Here is a 19231-nt window from a genome sequence, read left to right as displayed (position 1 = left end):
GATCTGCCGCCATACCAAAAAGATTCTCATGGCAATTTTATTAGGAACCGTAGAGAATTGTGCCAAATTCTTTAATATGGGCACTGGATGCAAACAGTATAGAGCACCAACACCTTTCTTTTTCTGTCCACAGCAGAAACTGGAACCCATGACACATACAGCAAGGGACAAAAGCCAGCCCCTCATTCTTTTTACCCCCCAAAAGTCCTGGCACAGAACAGCCAAAGCGACACTGTGCTATCAAGTTGCAGCCTTGGCTAGCTTGAGCTCTTTAGTTGTCCAAGAGCATTATAAATGGCCTCAGGTCAAATGGAAAGGGCATCTCCAAGTACTGTATTTTTCCATATATAAGATGACCTGTTTTGACCCAAAAATGAGGTTCAAAATTTAGGGTCATCTTATACACGAGTACTGATGAGGTGGGACAGGCGAATGGTTTTTTGGCCCGAGCCCGAGAGTGTAAGTGGCGATTTCAGCAACACGAGTGGAAACCACCTATCAGCTGCCCAATCGCCGCCAGAGGCTGCCAATCACACTCCTGCTTGCTGTGACAAGGGCAGCTGTCTATTGGCTGTGACAGTGGAATCGGAAGGGCTAGTCACGGCAATTGGGCAGCTGCAACATGAGCGGTTGTGTGCTGCATTCCAGTGGGTGAGCGATTTTCAGCATTCCCCCCAAATAATCCTCCCCCCAAACCCCCTATTTTCTAAATATTGAGGCCCCCCAAATAGGGGGCGTCTTATACGTGTGGGCGTCCTATAGACAGAAAAGGATGGTACTTAGTTATATCCAGCAATATTTGCATTCTGTTGTTTGAACAAATATTTTGTCCAAAATACGTACTTTGAGCTTAGGTTCAGGAACCATTGCAAGTTTGGTCAAAGCCGTGTTGGTCAAATAGTTTACAGTGGCTACTGGGGCCAATGCAAAGAATATTTTGATCTTCTTGGCTAGGTGTGGCATGGTTGAAAATGCAATGAACGCTGGGGGGGGGGGAGAAATGAATAGAGTTAGCAATGTAGTCTTGAAAAAAACCAGTAACAAAATCTTAAACCCAGTTTTCACATAATGCAAAAGCAATCAAGTACACGGAATTGTATGCCCTGCTTTTTTAAAAAAAATCAAAGTGACTTACAAGATTAGTGAAATAAAACAACAACAGCAATAATAGTAGCTAAAACTGAGGATAAGCAAATCTGAAGTTTAGTTCTCCATGTTTCTGGTATTAACTTTTTGTATCTGTAATTTTATGTAGAAATTGTTTGATTTGGTTATGTAATTTTTAATGTGTTTTATTTATTTTCATGACTACTTTCCTATATTTGTAATTATGTAAATCTTTTCATATTGTGAGCTGCCATGAGCATTGTTTTAACTGTGGAAAGGAGATGTACAAATAAAATGATGGTGATGATTCCCCACCCATATTTAAAGTGCTTATGAAAATCATTTTAGAGCAATTTTCTTGAAGCTCACATGATTTGTCTACAATCTTCTTATCCAGTACTCACAGTTTTGCAAAGCACTTTTTCCAAATATAACACTTTTTTGTATATATTTCCACTCATGCATTTTTACCCTAGTATATGATTTTTGTGCACATTTCTTGGATGCAGAACTTCTTTTCAAAATCTAGAGAAGGGTGTATTTGGAAGTATGGTTGTGTTTCAGCTCACATATCGTTTTGCAAAGTGTTAATGAAGTGGAATAGGCGCATGAAATCACAGTGAAAAACTGACAGAATAGAAAGGCCCGAAGTTTAAAAAAGAAACAGCAAACCAGAACTCTATAGGTATTAGGGTTGCCAGGGCTCTAGGGCTGACCTAGTCTCCAGGTTTGCCCGGTCCCCCCCCCCCAGGGGGATTGCAAGCTTAAGCTCAGAAAGAGCTGGCTGTAAATTGTAACATTGACTCTCTGGAGCGTGGGTGGGGTCTTCCCTCCTTCACCTCTACCCTCTCCTCATTAACCTCCATCTCCAGGGCTTTGTGGTCTGAAGGAGTGCAGAGGAAGAAAAGGAACTGGGCTGGGCTCAAGAGGAGGAGAGCCTTAAGAGTGTGCATATGCGCCTTAAGAGTGTGCCCTTTTTATAAGCCCCTTAACCAATTTGAATCATCACCTATATGGGAAATATCACAAGGGAGGAAAATTCAGGAAACTGAAATGCAGGGATTGTTATTCAAGATGCTTCTCCATAGGTTCCATGGAACATCACTGTACCATGAGCAAGATGTCTCTTGAATTTAATATACAACAGCAACTGCACATATAATTATGTAGTGAATAGAATTGCCCGCATGTGTTTAAGAATCTTGCTAACCTACCCATTGTGCTGCCCTGGGAATGACCAACATAAAATATTTTTTCCTGACCAGTTTTGTTCAAGACAAAGTTTATTGAAGCTGGAAGGTCATATTTAGCCATTTCATCAAAACTGCAAAGAAAAAGGAACATGTTTAACAGACATGTATATGCAGTGGGATCTACATTGTGAAAGCCTAAAATGCCCTGTTCTCTGTCCAGTGCAGTACAAGAACAGAAAGATTTTTAAAATATCAGTTTCAGGAAGAACAGTACTTATGCTGTGGGCAGGAGAGGACTCTGCTTTCCCTCCAACCCATGTCTGTCTGAGAAGCTTCAAATTCCAGCAGAGATTCAGAAGGACAAATATTGAGTCTCTCCAGATCAAGTCTAATTGCACCTGAAGTTAAGCGATCTGCTATCATCTATTCTATGGAGTTCACCAAGGCCACATTTCACCAAGGCCATATTTTCCCCAGGAACAAACAACTTGTTTGTTTGTTTAAAGGGACAACTACCAATTTTACTTACTTGGAAATGTATTTTTATACCTCCATATCATATATTATAAGAGAAGGTGGAAAAACATGGCTCCAGTAGGAAGAGCTTGACTAATTAAAATTTTCCCCAAAGGGTGAACTAGGAACCAGAAACAATAAATTAGGTTTAAAAAGCTCACTCTACCTGAATAGCCAGAATTCTTGATGCTTCTCAGTATAGTTGATGTGTTTGTTGGACCAGGTGTTACCTCTGTTGTCTCCGAGCCAAACATCATAACCAGCATCAGCCAATATAAAGCCCAGGCTGTTGTAGTCCATATTAATCACCCAGTTACTGCTAGAACCAAACAAGCCATGCTGCAAGAACACTGCGGGCCTGGGACCTAAAAGTGAATAGTTATAAGCATAGCTACAATAAGTCATTTCAGTGTCTCCATCCAATAAGATGCAGAAGGGAAGGGCAAGGCACTGGCAGCTCGACCCAGAACAGCCTCAGGTGGCCTAGCTCTCCTCACATTGCACCTCTGCTCGCCTTCCCAATAATCACCAGTGATGGTGGTGTTAAGAAGCCAGGAGAACAATGATGCCCCACTTCTTCTGCCTCACAGACCACTAGTGTGTATCACCTACTATAAACCTGGGATGCAGAGCAGCCCAGCAATTTCACATGTCTGGAATTTCAGTCTGGAATGAGTATCTTCTAAATGCAATATGGAAAGCAAGGTAGAGGTATTTTTAAGAATCAACATAAATCATCAGTTCAGTATTTGTCACATTTGATTTAAAAGTACTGTATGAGGAATCAGAACACTAGCTTTAATATTGTGAATGATTGCTTTCATCTTTCTGGTATCGTATGAATAGCTCAACTATGTAGACCAATCACAGGTAGCAGTGCTTGTTAAAGTATTGATTGGAGTGTTGATAAAGCTGAAATAATTTACTGCTTGATCTTTGAACCTGATAATGGAGATTAAAGTAGGCAGCCGTGTTGGACTGACACAATTGAAATATAAATAAAATAAATAAAAAAATGTCCAGTAGCAGCTTATAGACCAACTATGTTTGTTCTGGTACAAGCTTTCATGTGCATGTATCTGAAGAAGTGTGCATACACACGAAAGCTTATACCAGAACAAACTTACTTGGTCTATAAGGTGCTGCTGGACAATTATTATTTTTTTGACTTATAATGGAGCTTGGCACTGGAAGCAGGAGGCTCAGTCCATCTGCCCTTCCTTCATTGCATCACCTTTGCTGCTCAGTTTTCAGATTATACTTTAATCAAGCTTAACAAAGGCAACACCTTTAAGCTCTCCTACCACATTTTCATTGGACTGAACTCCTCGCCCAAGTAAAAGCTGCAAACAACACATAATTCCATTGAGAAATTGAGCTGGCAGTGCCTACATTTACCCTGTTAGCTCTCGCCTTTAAAAAAATTTCAATAAATCTGGCAGTGACTCACTCTAGATGGCTGAAGTACATATAGAATCATAGATTTCTAGAGTTGAAGGAACCCCAAGAATCAACTAGTCTAACCCCCTGCAACACATGCATCCATGACAGATGCCCATCCGACCTCTACTTAACAATCTCCAAGGAAGGATAGTCCACCACATCTCATGGGACTCTGTTCCCCTGTTCAACAGCTCTTATGGTCAGAAGGTTCTTCCTGATGTTTAGTCAAAATCTGATTTCTTATAATTTGAATCCCTTGGCTTGCTCCATCATCCATGGGACAGCCCTTTAGATATATGAAGATGACTATCATATCTCCTCTCAGTTTCCTCGTTACTAAGCTAAGCCGACCCAATTCCCTCAACTGTTCCTCATAAGGGTTGTTTTCCAGACCCTTTATCATCTTTGCCATCCTCCTCTGCACACACAGAATAATAGAGGCTAACCCTCATCTAGTCCAACCCTCTGCAATGCAAGAATCTCAAGTAAGGCATCCACGATAGATGGCCATCAAATCCTTACTTTAAAACCTCCGAGGAAGGTCCACCACCATCCAAAGGAGTCCATTCCACTGTCAAACAGCTCCTACCATCAGAAAGTTCTTCCTGATTTTTAGATGGAATCACCTTTCTTGTAACTTGAAGCCATTGGTTCAGGTCCTACACTCCAAAGCATTTGTCAATATCTTTCTTAAATTGTGGTGCCCAGAACTGGACACAGTATTTCAAGTGTACTCTGACCAAAGCATAATAGAGCTGCACTATTACTTCCTTTGACCTGGCCACTGTACTTCTGTTGATGCAGCTTAGAATAGCATTAGCTTTTTTTTGCTATTTCATCACACTGTTGACTCATGTTCAGCATGTGGTATACTATGTCTCCTAAATCCTTTTCATACGTACCACTGGTAAGCCAAGTTTTCCCAATTTTATATCTGTGCAGGACATGACATTGGTCCCTACTGAAATTCATTTCGTTAGGCATCCACAATAGATGACCATCTAATCCTTACTTAAAGTTTTAGCCAGTTATCCAATCTGTTAATAGCAACTCAAATCCCAATTCTGTCTTTAGTGGCACTGGATACCCCTCCCAGTTCAGTATCTTCAAATTTGATTAACATCCCCTCAGTACCTTCATCCAAGTCATTTATAAAGATGTTGAATAACAAAGGACCCTGGACAGCACTGTACAGCACCCCACTTATCACTTTTTTCCAGGATAATAAGGAACCATTTGTCAGGAGTGCATGCATAATCCAGACCCTGTGACTGGTAGGGCCTCGCAGGACTGGGGCCTTCATGTATTTGGCCTGGAAGGGCAAGGCACGGCCGCACAGGTGAGCCTTGACAGAAGACTCATAGCACCTGGTGGCAAGGGCCGGGAGCAGCATTTTCCTCTGTCTCTTTGCCACAGCAACACGCTACCCACCTAGCTGTGCTTTGGCTTCCTGACTCCTGGTATCCTGACCCTCGGACTCTTGACTTCCTGACCCCTGGACTGCTAACCTGGACTGCTGATTCCTGTGTCCCGTCTTCTACCCCAGTCCTGACGTACCAAGCCGGGACTCCAACTGCCTGTAACCGGGACTGGGACACTGTTAGTCAGCCCTCTTTGGGTTTGGTCAGTCAACCAGCTACAAAACAGTATTTGCATGTATACATAATATATACCTCAAAAAACACACTCACCCGATTTCTGGTTATTTTGTTTCCCATGAGGAATTCTGTTAATACTCAGGATATACCCATCATCTGTCACCACTTCATATGTCTCACTGGGATATCCTCTGAAAGAAATAATTTCACCCTTGGTGGCAGGGGAGAAAAGAAAGGTTTGGTTGGTGTAAGAATTGGGTCTCTCCCACACATGAGACAACTGCAGCAGTTGATTAATTAAGATTTATTGGTTCAACCCAAAGCCCTGGTTGGAACTCCACTAATTTCAGTCTTCCTCCAATGCCACTGTTGTCGGGACTGAGCTCCGCCCCTTTCCCCCCCAACAGGAAAACCCCACCTCCACTTCCTGCAATTTTCATGCTTCTTGGCTAATCTTATGAGTCTACGCGATCAGAGTGAGTGCATTCTCTCTATTTCTGTGTCTGTGTCACTATCAGAGCCTTGCAGATTGATTCCTGCTCTCTGTGTCTCTTCGTCTCTGTGTCTACAAAGGTCAAATTCCTGTGGGTAACTGCTTCTCCCCCCCCTTCCTCTGTGCCTTCTCTTTCGCTGCTTGTCAGAAAGTCCAGTTCTCTGACAGTTGAGATTGTAGAACTCCTGGACACAGAAGACTACATCTTTAATAGTAATGTATCCCAAACTCCACTCAATCCTCTTGGACGACTTGAAAATTGCTGAAGATCTTTGTGGACCACTTAAGGATTTTTCTTCATGCTGTTGAGCAATAATAATGCATAGGACAAGATGCTAAACTTGCTACTGCTGATACCTAAATGAAGCCCAAAGACCAGAGGGGTTACATGAAGCAGATGTTGGGAGCTACTTTGGGAATGCTTAAAAAACAAAAACAAAAAAATGCTGCAAGCTGCCCTGAGCAATGATGCATTGAGAGGGCAGGGTGCATACTTCAAAATCATCATCATCACCACCATTTTCTTGCGCCTGCAATCCCAGCATTCCATGAAAAACAAACTTTAGGTATGTGGAATATAGCACAATTAAGCAACACTAATAACCATAAATGCCTTGAGTTAGGCAAATAAAAGAATAAAAGATAGATGGCTTACAACATCCATAGTAGCTTCTGGGTGTAGAGTTCTTCTTTTCATAAACATTCCTGAAGTAACAAGGGCTTGGACCAATCCTACCCCCATTATGAAGAGCCACATCCTTGATGTGCATGGAAGCAAATCCATCTTTCAGCGTAGAGTACAAGACTGGGCTCCACAAAGCTGGATTAAAGAATATGAGCTTTAACCTATATCATAGACTGGAGAATGAATTGGCAGAGAGTGTGGTTTAAATAGCTTGCCACTCTTCACCAAGTACAACACGTTCCTGGAAGGAACAGAAACATCCTCTCTAATTGATATCATTGGTTCAGTCTTGCACAACTTCCAATATCATCTTACGCAAACTTTTTTTAAAAAATAATTTTTATTAAGTTTCATATTTCCAAATTAAACACATCAAATCAATTAGTCCAAATTATAACAATACATATATAATCCAATTGTTTTCCAAATTATATATTTTTGTGGGGGGTACCCATGCTTCTTGATTGGCAGGAGTCCAATCCTCGAATTTTTGTTCTGCTTCCATATTAAGAATGATGTTTCCAGTCTCCTCTTCTCAATACTTGTCATTACTCATTTTCCTTTCCATTTTCCTCCGATATGCTCCGCAAGTGGGTTGAAAAAGACAGTTTTATTTGTATTTCTGTGTGGGCTTTGTGCTGCTCTCTCGTAAATCACTCTCCTCCAACAGTCCTTTCCGCTCAAGCGAGTAATCACCATTTTTGTCGTTCCGATGAAATACAGTCTAAAAACTCGCTCTTTAGCTTTTTCAACCTGTTGCATCGTAAATTAGTCTTTTTCCAGGAGGGCTGCCCCTTCCAGTTCGCAATCTCCTCGAAAATGATATATCTTCGGCTCGCCCTCCCCAAGACCAACTCCAGCAACACAGGTCTCTTATCAAGTTTCCATTCTTACTGCGTCACAAGAGAGAGCCCTTCTTCTTTCCAAATCCTTCACAGAGTAAAACCTTTAAGTTCATAATTATTCCCACACAATTCATTTTTAGTCCCATTTGCAATTAATTTCTGTGACAGATGTTCAGAGGGAGGGTTATTAATAATCACATAGAGCAAAAGAAATAAAAAGTCGTTCCCCCCCCCCTTAGTTCCGGCATTCCAATCCACATACCATATTTGTAGTGCTTTGATGTAATCTTCCATCTCAGTCCGTCTCAGTCTTCATCCTTTCAGTGGTAAAATTGTTAGCAGATAAAAACCTCCTGCCTCTCTTGAAGCATGTGCGTTATCTTTCCCATTTTTTTCCCTTTTAAGTAACACAACTATTTTCGCACCTGGAAGCAGCTTCGGAGGAGTTCCAAGGCCCGCCGAGGGTTGTGCACCCAGTGCCTCACCCCCTCCTTCCGAACTCGGGGATGATTTATGGCAACAGCGGGTGAGAACGGCATCTCTCCCCACTGGAGAGATGAAGGGAGACTGATATACTCCCCATAATCAAATCTTACGCTAACTTCTCAGAAGGTATTTCCACTGACTTCTGTGTGACACCTTTCAAGGCAAGTGGGCATAGGACTGCAGTCTCAGTTCAACAAAAGATTAGTCAACATGTAACAGATCATTTAGTGCAGCAGTTAAGAGTACAATGATCAATTTGCACTTAAACTAAACTGCTACTGGTGCAGGGAGGACAAGTGCCACAGCACAAGGAATCACCGTTTACCTTCTCATCTCAGTGGTACCTATTTATCTACTTGTGTTGGTATGCTTTCAAACTGCTAGGTTGGCAGGGGCTGGGACAGAGCAATGGAAGCTCACCCCATTGCACGGATTCAAACTGCTGACCTTCCAATCACCAAGCCAAAGAGGCTGAGTGGTTTAGATCACAGTGCCACCCGCGTCCCAGGCATATGGAGTTAATGTTGGATAGATGAAAAAGAACACTTTGCAAATGTGGTTGACATGCACAACGGACCTTCTAAGAAAGCAACCACACAGAGAGGCAGCCACCTCCCAATCACTCCATGGGGTGAATCTGCTTCTAGAATTTTCCAGAGAGTTATGGAGGTCACTGGTTCTCCACAGGACTGTAATCAATACAGCATCTACTGGTAACCTCATGCATATTGTATAAAGTATAACTCAAAACTACCCAAGTGAGGTGTTTTGAAACACTTACTTACCCTTAATAAATCAGGATATGCACAAGCCAAACTTGCCCTTAGCCTTTCCTGTTTAGCATGTAAAGGATGCCAGGATCCAGCTCTTAATGATGCCTTTCTATTACATGCACACCCAGAAACTACATGCAATGGCTTCATTTAATGCAAGAATTAGAAGCCATGCTCCTCTATTGCCCCATATCTTCTAACTTATATTAAGTCACCATTTTGTGAGTACCAGCAGGATATGTAGACCAGAAGAAGAAGAAGAAGAAGAAGAAGAAGAAGAAGAAGAAGAAGAGAAGGAGGAGGAGTTTGGATTTGATATCCCACTTTATCACTACCCAAAGGAGTCTCAAAGCGGCTAACATTCTCCTTTCCCTTCCTCCCCCACAACAAACACTCTGTGAGGTGAGTGGTGCTGAGAGACTTCAATAAGTGTCACAAGCCCAAGGTCACCCAGCAGCTGCATGTGGAGGAGCAGAGACGCCAACCCGGTTCCCCAGATTACGCGTCTACGGCTCTTAACCACTACACCACACTGGCTCTCAACTGAGGGAGCAACTGGGGCAACTGAGAATAAAGAAGCATGTGGGTGGGGAAAACATGGCTTCCAAAAGAACACAAAAGCTTTAGAACAGGGGAACACAAGTTGGGGAAATACCAAAAAGCAAAACATGTTTGTTGTACAGAGAAAGGTGGAAAACTGAAGAAGAGGAGTGAAAATCCCAACACTCCTACTTGCTACAGAAAAAACTGCAACTCAACACACATTCAGCAGCATTTGCTGTGGTGCTGATAGTAAACAGGCAGTGCATATGTGTCTGTTCTGTTATATTTGTTTTTTAAAAAAGAAAAGTCTGCTGGTACCTGATTCTGATCTGGAAATGGTCATAACTCTGCCAATAGCAGCAAAATCAGCAACTGCAAACTCTTAGATGAAAACTACAGCATCTTTTATATAATAATGTCTTGATGAAATATGAAAAATCGTAACATTATTAGAACTCACATTTTGTAAAAGAGAGGAGGCTGTGCCTATTAGTAGCTGGATGGAGACATGGTCCTTATTTATTATGGGATGGAATGACACATATTTGGGGAATAAGATTAGATATAATTTAGCTATGTTGTTAAACAGATATGAGTGGTTAAGATAATTATCTATGTAATATTTTTCTTTTTTATGTAGTTTGTTATTATTTGTTTCTTTGTCCTCCTTTTCTTTTTTTTATAATAATATTTTATTAAGTTTAACAATAAAAAAGGAAACAACAACCAAACAAAGAACAATAAAAACACAAGGAAAATATAAGACACAACAATAAAAAAATTCACAAAACATAGAATATAAACATTTAACCTAACAAGGGAAAAAGAAAAATCAATCAACAAACAAAAATGGAATAAGAAAAAACACAAATCACTCTTTTCTAATTATTCGTCTTTGATTAACTTATTTTCCTGACTTCCTCACGCCTCCCTTTTTTTTACTCCCTTTTTAACAATTAATTCAGCAAATTCAAATCCTACTACTTTGCCCTTAAATATTTTACCTCCCAAATTTATAAATTCAAATTTCTCTTATCACTAGAACCCCTTCATATTATTTCAATGTCATCAGCATTCATACATTTTACAATGCTTCTGTAAATAAATTTTAAATTTCCTCCAATCTTCTTCCACCAACTCTTCTCCCTGATCTCGGATTCTGCCAGTCATCTCAGCCATTTCCATATAGTCAATTACTTGCGTCTGCCATTCTTCCAAGGTGGGTAGATCTTGCGTTTTCCAATGCTTTGCAATGAGTATTCTTGCTGCTGCTGTAACATACATAAAGAAAGTTCTATCCTTCTTTGGCACCAATTGGCCGACTATGCCCAGGAGAAAAGCCTCTGGTTTCTTCACGAAAGTATATTTAAATACCTTTTTCATTTCATTATAAATCATCTCCCAGAAAGCCTTAATCCTCGGGCACGTCCACCAAAGGTGAAAGAATGTACCTTCAATTTCTTTACATTTCCAACATTTAGTATCGGGCAAATGGTAGATTTTTGCAAGCTTGACTGGGGTCATGTACCACCTGTACATCATTTTCATAATATTCTCTCTTAGGGCATTGCATGCCGTAAATTTAATCCCGGTGGTCCACAACTGCTCCCAGTCAGCAAACATAATATTGTGTCCTATATCTTGTGCCCATTCAATCATAGCAGATTTTACCGTCTCTTCCTCGGTATCTTAGCATTGGGTTCTAATAATTCTGATTCCAACTTTGATTTTTCCACCTGGAAACCGATTTTTTTGTCTTGATTGTAAACCTCTCTTATTTGAAAATAATGTAGCCAGTCTCGCACCTTCCCTTTAAGCTTCTCATAACTCTGCAATTTCAGCTTGTCACCTTCCTGTTCAAAAATTTCACAATACTTTGGCCATTTTGCCTCCATATTAAGTTTTTTCATAGCTTTCGCTTCCATAGGTGATAACCACCTTGGAGTTTTATTCTCCAAAAAATCTTTATATCTTATCCAGACATTAAATAGTGCTTTCCTGACAATATGGTTTTTAAATGCTTTATGCGCTTTAACCTTGCCATACCACAAATATGCATGCCACCCGAATACATTATCATAACCTTCAAGATCTAAGATGTCAGTGTTCTCAAGAAGTAGCCATTCCTTCAACCAGCAAAAAGCTGCTGATTCATAATATAGTTTAAAGTCCGGCAGGGCAACCCCCCCCCCCCCGTCTTTAGCATCAGTAAGTATCTTAAATTTTATTCTGGGCTTTTTGCCCTGCCAGACAAATCTAGATATATCTCTTTGCCACCTCTTGAAACAGTCCATCTTGTCAATGATTTGCAATGATTGGAACAAAAACAACATTCTCGGCAGTACATTAATCTTAATAACAGCTATTCGACCAAGCAAGGAAATCTTCAAATTCGACCAAATCTCTAAATCCTTCTTAACTTCTGACCAACATTTCTCATAATTGTCTTTAAATAAATTTACATTCTTAGCAGACAAATTCACCCCCAAGTATTTTACCTTCTTTACTTTGTCCTCCTTTTCTTCCTTTTTATATTGTGAGTATTTATTATCAAAGTATGGTTTAGATGGCTAAAATAATAAACATACTTGGAAGCAGAAATTAAAAATGAATTATTTTCTCATAATGAAATGAGAACCTGATTGTATTTGTACGGCACAGATGTCATAAATCAAATTGCCCTCTGGGGGGGGGGGGGAGTTGCTTTCTTTCTCTCAGAGTCCCAGCACACCTGTCTCTGCTTTTGAGTAAATTATGCCAACTTGGACCCTGTGGAGGATCCATTGGAAATAGGGCAGAGTTTGAACTTCCGGTTTAAATTCCTATGGCTGATTGAGGTGATCCCATTCCTGTTTCATTTTTCTCTTTGGAATTTTGCAGATTTGCTTCTATTGCTTATGTTCTGATGTTCTAAGGGAGAGAGAGGGTTCTTCAAAATGTTGGTTTTTTTAATTAGAGATTGGTTCAGAGAGCCAGTTTGAATATCTGAACATTTATTTATGAGGTTATGGGAAGAGTCAGAATTTATATACTGATGGCTGTGTCAAGGTTTCCTATTTTAATGTATGGGGACTGGGTGGTGAAGGAAAACAGACTATTAAGTGGATTTCCTTCCATCTTCCAATTCAACCTCTGTCATGATATAGACTCTTGTTATGATTTCTACCGTAGTTCTCTATAAATGTTTTTTAAAACATGCACATTAGAATTGCACACCCCTCGTGGCAAGTCATAGAAAATGTTTTCCTGCAACTGTAGTTATGCTCCAAGAACACCATCTGAGAGAAAGGCATGAAAGGTTATTGAACCACAAATGGTTTAGGCAACACTTTTTAGCTCAGGGCCCTTTGAAAACCTGGGGTGTGGCTATCAATATAGCAGCAACAACCACCTTTCAACAGCCAGTCATGTAGTTACATGACAGGGTGCCAATTAGAAGGAAATAGCAACACCCCAAAGAAACATTAGGAAGACTTTAGTTTGCATCCAACATTGCTGTTCCACTCATGCAACAGACCTCTACTTCCAAAATGGAATGCCATGTACTCTTCTTCCCCCTGCACCTTCTTGTACACCCTCCAAAGCTGCTCCAGAGTGTTGCAGGACCATCTGGAACTGATTTGGTGGGAATAAGTAAGTCAAGGGAAGACCTTTTGCGTGAGTGGAGCTCCGTTTGTGCAGTGTTGGCTACAACTCTTCATGTTTCTACTTAATAATAATACTTTATTCACTCCATCTGACAAACTGAAGGAAGGATAGGAACCTCAAGATCTCTGTGCCTACCTTGAATGGTTTTTACTTGTGTTTTATGCTTTTCAGAACAAACAGAAATATCAACGTATCTGGAATCACACACCATGCTATTTGGCCACAGATGATCAGACAACATATTCAAATCAATTAGCTACTAGTGATATAATTTAAATGATTATATAAAACCTAAAACTGTAGTTAAAGGCAGATTCTCCCCAAGCATTTGTTCTCTCCCCCGCCCCAATCTGGAAGGCCCTCCAGCCTGTTGGAGCTTCCGTACGACCGAGCTGTAATGGCTACTCCTTCTACTGTATTTTCGGAACCCATCCAGGCTCTCCTCCAACGGTGATTAATGACCTAAGCCTTTGAATGAGACTTCAGGCACACTCTCCATACATGCAGAGTATCAGACAGCAGCAGAACGAGCCAGAAATATGTGCTACATTGCTACTTTATTTCTAACTACGTAAGAGAGAAAAGAATATGCATCTTGGCACCCCGACCTGGCCACAGTGATCCATGCGACGGTCATCTCCAGGCTTGACTACTGTAATTTGCTCTATGCGGGGCTGCCCTTGAAGCTGTCCCAGAAACTCCAGCGGGTACAGAATGCTGCAGTGAGGCTCCTCACGGGGTCTCTGCCATGGGAGCATATTCACCCAGTGCTTTTCAAGCTGCACTGGCTCCCGGTGGAGTACAGGGTCAGATTTAAGGTGCTGCTTTTGACCTTTAAAGCCCTTCACGGCCTAGGACCCTCGTACCTGCGGGACCGCCCCTCCTGTTATGCCCCACGGAGAGCCTCAAGGTCCATAAATAACAACACCCTAGTGGTCCCAGGCCCTAAAGAAGTTAGATTGGCTTCAACCAGACCCAGGGCCTTTTCAACTCTAGCTCCGGCCTGGTGGAACGCTCTGCCTCATGAGACCAGGGCCCTGCAGGATCTGATTTCTTTCTGCAGGGCCTGTAAGACAGAACTGTTCCGCCTGGCCTTTGGCTTGGAGCCAATTTGATTACCTCACTCATGGTTTTTTCTTCTTCCTCTTTTCCTTCTCCTGCGATGAGGCTACATTTTAATATTTTAATGTTCCATTATTTTAATGTTGTATTTTATTTTTGTTTTTAAGTTGTAATCATTCATCTTGTTTTTATTATTGCTTGTAAGCCGCTCTGAGCCCGGCCTTGGCTGGGGAGGGCAGGGTATAAATATAATAATAATAATAATAATAATAATAATAATAATAATAATAATAATAATCTGCTTTCTGTGAGAGACAGAAAACAAACTGAACACAAAGAAACAGGAAACCAGTAACATCAACATCTGTCTCCCGTGAGACTTTCAACAGTCTGGAATGTCAATAAAGTCTTGTCACTCCAAGAACTGCACAGTGGCATAACAGAAACCTAACACAGCCATCCAGAGCAGATTATGTGGTTGGTAGTGGATCCACCAGCGCTACAGTTTGCATCCTGTATCTCTAACACAGAGATTATTGTGAAAATTATGTTCAACAACTTCACAGAGTTAGTAGTCATGTTAATGAAATTGGAATATTCATACTTAGAAACCATATCCTTTGAAAGCCTAGATCTTATGGGGGGAGGGAGGGGGAGGGAGGAAGAGAACTGATTCCTTCATTTCCCAATTGTAAAGACACCAGAAGCATCTGGCCTACCCACAGAGAAAACATAATATATACTAGATGGACCATCACTTTAAACCAGAAGGACTCTTAATAAAAGTAGTGAGCGGCAGATATTGGACGACCCGCCGGTGAGAAATCCCCCCCTTCCTTGGGGGGTGTCACCAGGGATAATTACCCCCATATTAGGACTTCCGGGTTGGCGCCATCGCCGAATGGCAGACTCCCTCCGAGCTCCGGAGGGAGCCTGCTCGGCAGGGGCTGGGTCCCGCCGCGCCGGCGACGCGGGGACCCTCAAAAACCATGGGCGCAGATGCCCATGGACCTGGTGACTCGGCGGGCACCGTTTGCGCCCCGACCTGCGAAAGAGCCTTTTTAAAGGCTACAGAGCGGGGGATGGGGGGTGGCGTGGTGCTATGAGTCCTCCGCTTCCCCTGCTGAGCGAAGCCGCATGCCATTTGACGGACAGCGCTGACTTCTTCCATTGAAAAATTTGGACTAAAAACAACAACCCGTGAGTAATTGCGAAATTGGATCTAAAAGGAATTAATTTTTTTAATTCGGAACGAGCGGGGGAGATGCAAAAAGGAAGTCCGTCTCCCCCCTGTTGTAGAGGATTTAAAGCAAGGACCTGACAACTAAGATCGAGAGAAGGGTCTGTTTGTTTATTGATAAAAGTTATTAATTTCACGATGAAAAATTACAAGATTGTGCTGGAGGAGAAAAGTGGGTTGTTTGAGTTAAAGTGCAACCCCCCCGGAACCGGGAGAGATCCGCAAGAGAGCCTGGAGATACAAAGATTTTGACAGCTGTCAAAGTAGCTGTCAAAGTTGGAGAATAAAAAGAGAACTTTGTTACTAGGACTTTGCTGGTTAGATTCGTTACAATTTGGATATAAATTGTTTAAAACAAGGGATAATAAGTTAGTCTGACTTTTGGGTGTGATCTGGAAGGAAACTAAGTTACCATAATCCCTCTAGAGGGGACTTTGGGACACTACAAGAATCTCTGTAAGTGGAAAAATACTCATGGATTTGAATAGGACTTTTTATCTCCTGGGAAAGCTGCAAAAATGAAACATTATTTTGTCTACAGAGGTCACTACACTAAAGGAGACAATAGATATATCTATTGAAGAATGGAAGGGACTTGACGCAAGTTTTTGTTCCTGAACAAATAAAGCCTCTGTAGAGGAACTAGAAGTTTTTGGAATTAGAATGTTTTTGCAGCTGAACAGGAAAAGAAACCTGAGGAAAGTGAGGAAAGAGAACAACAAGAAGTGGACAAAGCTGGAAGTGGGAGCATTCGGGACATCCAGATTTAAAAGGATTAAGAAACAAAATTTGAGTTTTACTCTTAAATATAGAGATCTGGATGAAAGAAAAAATGGACCTTCTTGAGATAGAGTTTTTTCAATGACTGGGTGTTTGAAACTAAAGATTACCAAAAAGACGGCAAAGACTACCAAAAAGACGGCAAAGTGGAGCTGACTGAGATTTGGACATGGTGTGGGGTCTCCAGGCGGACTGCAGATAGATTGATGGACATTGGGGATTGAAACAGGGAAAGGGGGGAGGGAAATTCGGAATCCAAAGGGTGTAAAATTATATTCTGTTCTTTACTTTGTTATTTCATTCTGTTCTGTGTATTAAAGAAGGGAATTCGTGGAAGGGAACAGGGTCGATCTTAGGGGGGAAAATATTTTTAAGTTGAAGGATGGTATATAAAGGGAAAGTGGTCATATAAGATGAATTAAATTGAACATTGGGTCAATGATAATAATGACAATAAGCTTAAAATTTGGGGTAAAAACTTGTGGAACTAATTTAATGGAAATGGAATACAAGGGGGGGGGGAGTCCTGGAAAGATGTCAATGAAAGTACGGCCTAAATGCAAATGTCTTTTTTTCTTTTTTTTCTTTTATATTTTGGATTTTTCTGGAAACTTCAATAAATATTATTTTTTAAAAAAATTTACCCCCATATTATCCCTGATAAATTGCACGACTGGGGGGGGAGTGTCAAAAGCCATGGCAATCGCACCAGAAGTCCTAGGCTTCATATGCTCAGCTGTCAACTATCAAGTGTGCCCTAAATGATTACGCTATGCCAGCAGGCCTGAATGAGTTCGAAGGCTTAAAACTTGCTTTTTAAAAGACTTCCTATGAAAAATGCTTGCAGTACTGGAGAAAGCTACTATGTCTGGTACAGTGGTACCTTGGTTCTCAAACTTAATCCATTCCAGAAGTCCGTTCCAAAACCAAAGCATTCTAAAACCAAGGCACACTTTCCCATAGAAAGTAACGCAAAATGGAATAACCGATTCCAGACTTTTAAAAACAACTCGCAAAACAGCAATTTAACATGAATTTTACTATCTAACGAGACCATTGATCCAGAAAATGAAAACAATAAACTATGTACTGCGGTGACACAATCAATCAGTAGCTGAACTGAGTTCCACGCAGTCACAAAAACAAAACAAAAAAGAGCTGCAAAAAAAGAAAAGAAAGCAAAATAGATAGCAAAAACAGACAGACCTTGGAGTAACACTCAAATCGGAAGTGTGACACTCAAAAAAGAGCATGTTCGGCTTCTGAAAAAAGTTCACAAACTGAAACTGGAAAAATTACTTCCAGTTTGCAGTGCTTGGGTTCCAAGTTGTTTGAGTACCATGGCGTTTGAGAACCAAGGTACCACTGTAAATGTATGTTTCTGCATCTTCACACACAAGGTATTTTCCTTAAGCAAACAAAATGATTGCTGCAAAGGAAACAGCGTTGCAGGGCAGGCTAAATATTGGGAATCTTGTTTTAAGATACTTAAATGGAGGGATGGTTTCTTTCATGTTCTCTTTATGTTGCAAGAACAGCATCTCCCAGCTAAAGATGTAATAAACGAGTTACAAAGTATCACTCATAAGGGCCACTCATAAGATGCCACATCTTGTGGCATCAGACTGCATCAACTTGCTTGAAGTGGTAACTCGTTCCAGAAATGAATCCAAACTAAAGCAGAAGCCAGCAGCACTCTTAAGATTCAAAAGGCAACAGGAACTTCCCTGCTTAGGATCTTCCTAATTATGGATTTTGCACATACTGTATAGTTACAATTAAAGCTGCGAGGGGCTTATCCTCACCACCTCAAAATTCACCTTGCAGGTTGCCCGTTTCACTGTTCGCCTAAATGGCAGGAATGGTACTTCATTTTTGCATTTTCTAGACTGGAGAACTTGAAACACATAACATCTCTGTTCTTTCAGAATTTAGATTTAAAAACTTGATCCACATCCAGCCTGTCACTGCCTCCAAGCACTGGTCTAACACCTCAATGGCGTCTTGGATCATTATGATATTGGGAGCTTTATCTACAGCCCCTTTGCTACTGATCCCCAGCATGGAATCCACCTTTTTCACAGCAGCCACAACATCTTTATCAAGCTCTCTACTCTAACCCCATGATCTCATTCCTGGTCCATCACTGCCAGTACAGACCCCATGAGCATATACAGCATGTGAAATTAAGATTTTATCTGCCCCAGTGTGTATTAGTTTATATACTTCAATTATAAAAAAATTAATAAAAGGAGGATTTCCCATGTTCCAGGTGGCTAGAGATATTATCCTCATTGAAGTCTCTGCGTTTTTCGCTATTTCCCATTTTCATAACTCTGATTTTAACCGTCCTCATCTTCTCAGAGCCATCAGTCACTATTTCTGTGACTCCCTATCTTTTTAAACAGTTCCTTATACAGTGGTGCCCCGCAAGACGAATGCCTCACAAGACGGAAAACCCGCTAGACGAAAGGGTTTTCCGTTTTGGAGGCACTTCGCAAAACGAATTTCCCTATGGGGTTGCTTCGCAAGACGAAAAAATCTTGCGAGTCCCCGCGGGGTTTTTTCGCTTTTTTCGCCCTTTTCCTAAGCCGCTAAGCCGCTTAACAGCTGATCCGCTGATAAGCCGCTTAACAGCTGATCGCTAGAAGCCGCTAGACCGCTGTAGCACTAATCCGCTAAGCTGTCAATGGGCTAGCTTCACAAGACGAAAAAAACGCTAGACGAAGAGAATCGCGGAACGGATTCTTTTCGTCTTGCGAGGCACCACTGTATTATTAATACTCAGGAGGCATTTTTATTCTATATTATTCTCTGTC

The 19231-nt window shown here is 41.2% G+C and overlaps 2 protein-coding genes across 2 annotated transcripts in view; both read right to left on the bottom strand.

Moving 5' to 3' along the window:
* Positions 1–19231, bottom strand: part of LOC309370640 (putative lysosomal acid lipase/cholesteryl ester hydrolase) — a 119270-nt gene that overhangs the window by 7356 nt on the left and 92683 nt on the right. The window contains exon 12 of the mRNA XM_081912553.1: positions 844–983. Coding sequence (XP_081768679.1) covers positions 844–983 — 140 coding nt within the window. The remainder of the gene's footprint in view (positions 1–843; positions 984–19231) is intronic.
* LOC309370867 (putative lysosomal acid lipase/cholesteryl ester hydrolase) lies at positions 2095–7238 on the bottom strand. Its single transcript, XM_081913057.1, has 4 exons — positions 7006–7238; positions 5951–6068; positions 2983–3181; positions 2095–2431 (listed from the first exon to the last, which is right to left on the bottom strand). The coding sequence occupies exons 1-4, from the start codon at positions 7132–7134 to the stop codon at positions 2209–2211; spliced, it is 669 nt and encodes a 222-aa protein (XP_081769183.1). The 5' UTR covers positions 7135–7238; the 3' UTR covers positions 2095–2208.

The sequence above is a fragment of the Podarcis melisellensis genome (assembly GCF_964234715.1).
Source record: "Podarcis melisellensis genome assembly, chromosome: 5".
Classification (NCBI taxonomy): domain Eukaryota; kingdom Metazoa; phylum Chordata; class Lepidosauria; order Squamata; family Lacertidae; genus Podarcis; species Podarcis melisellensis.
This window is presented reverse-complemented; position numbering and strand designations above follow the sequence as displayed.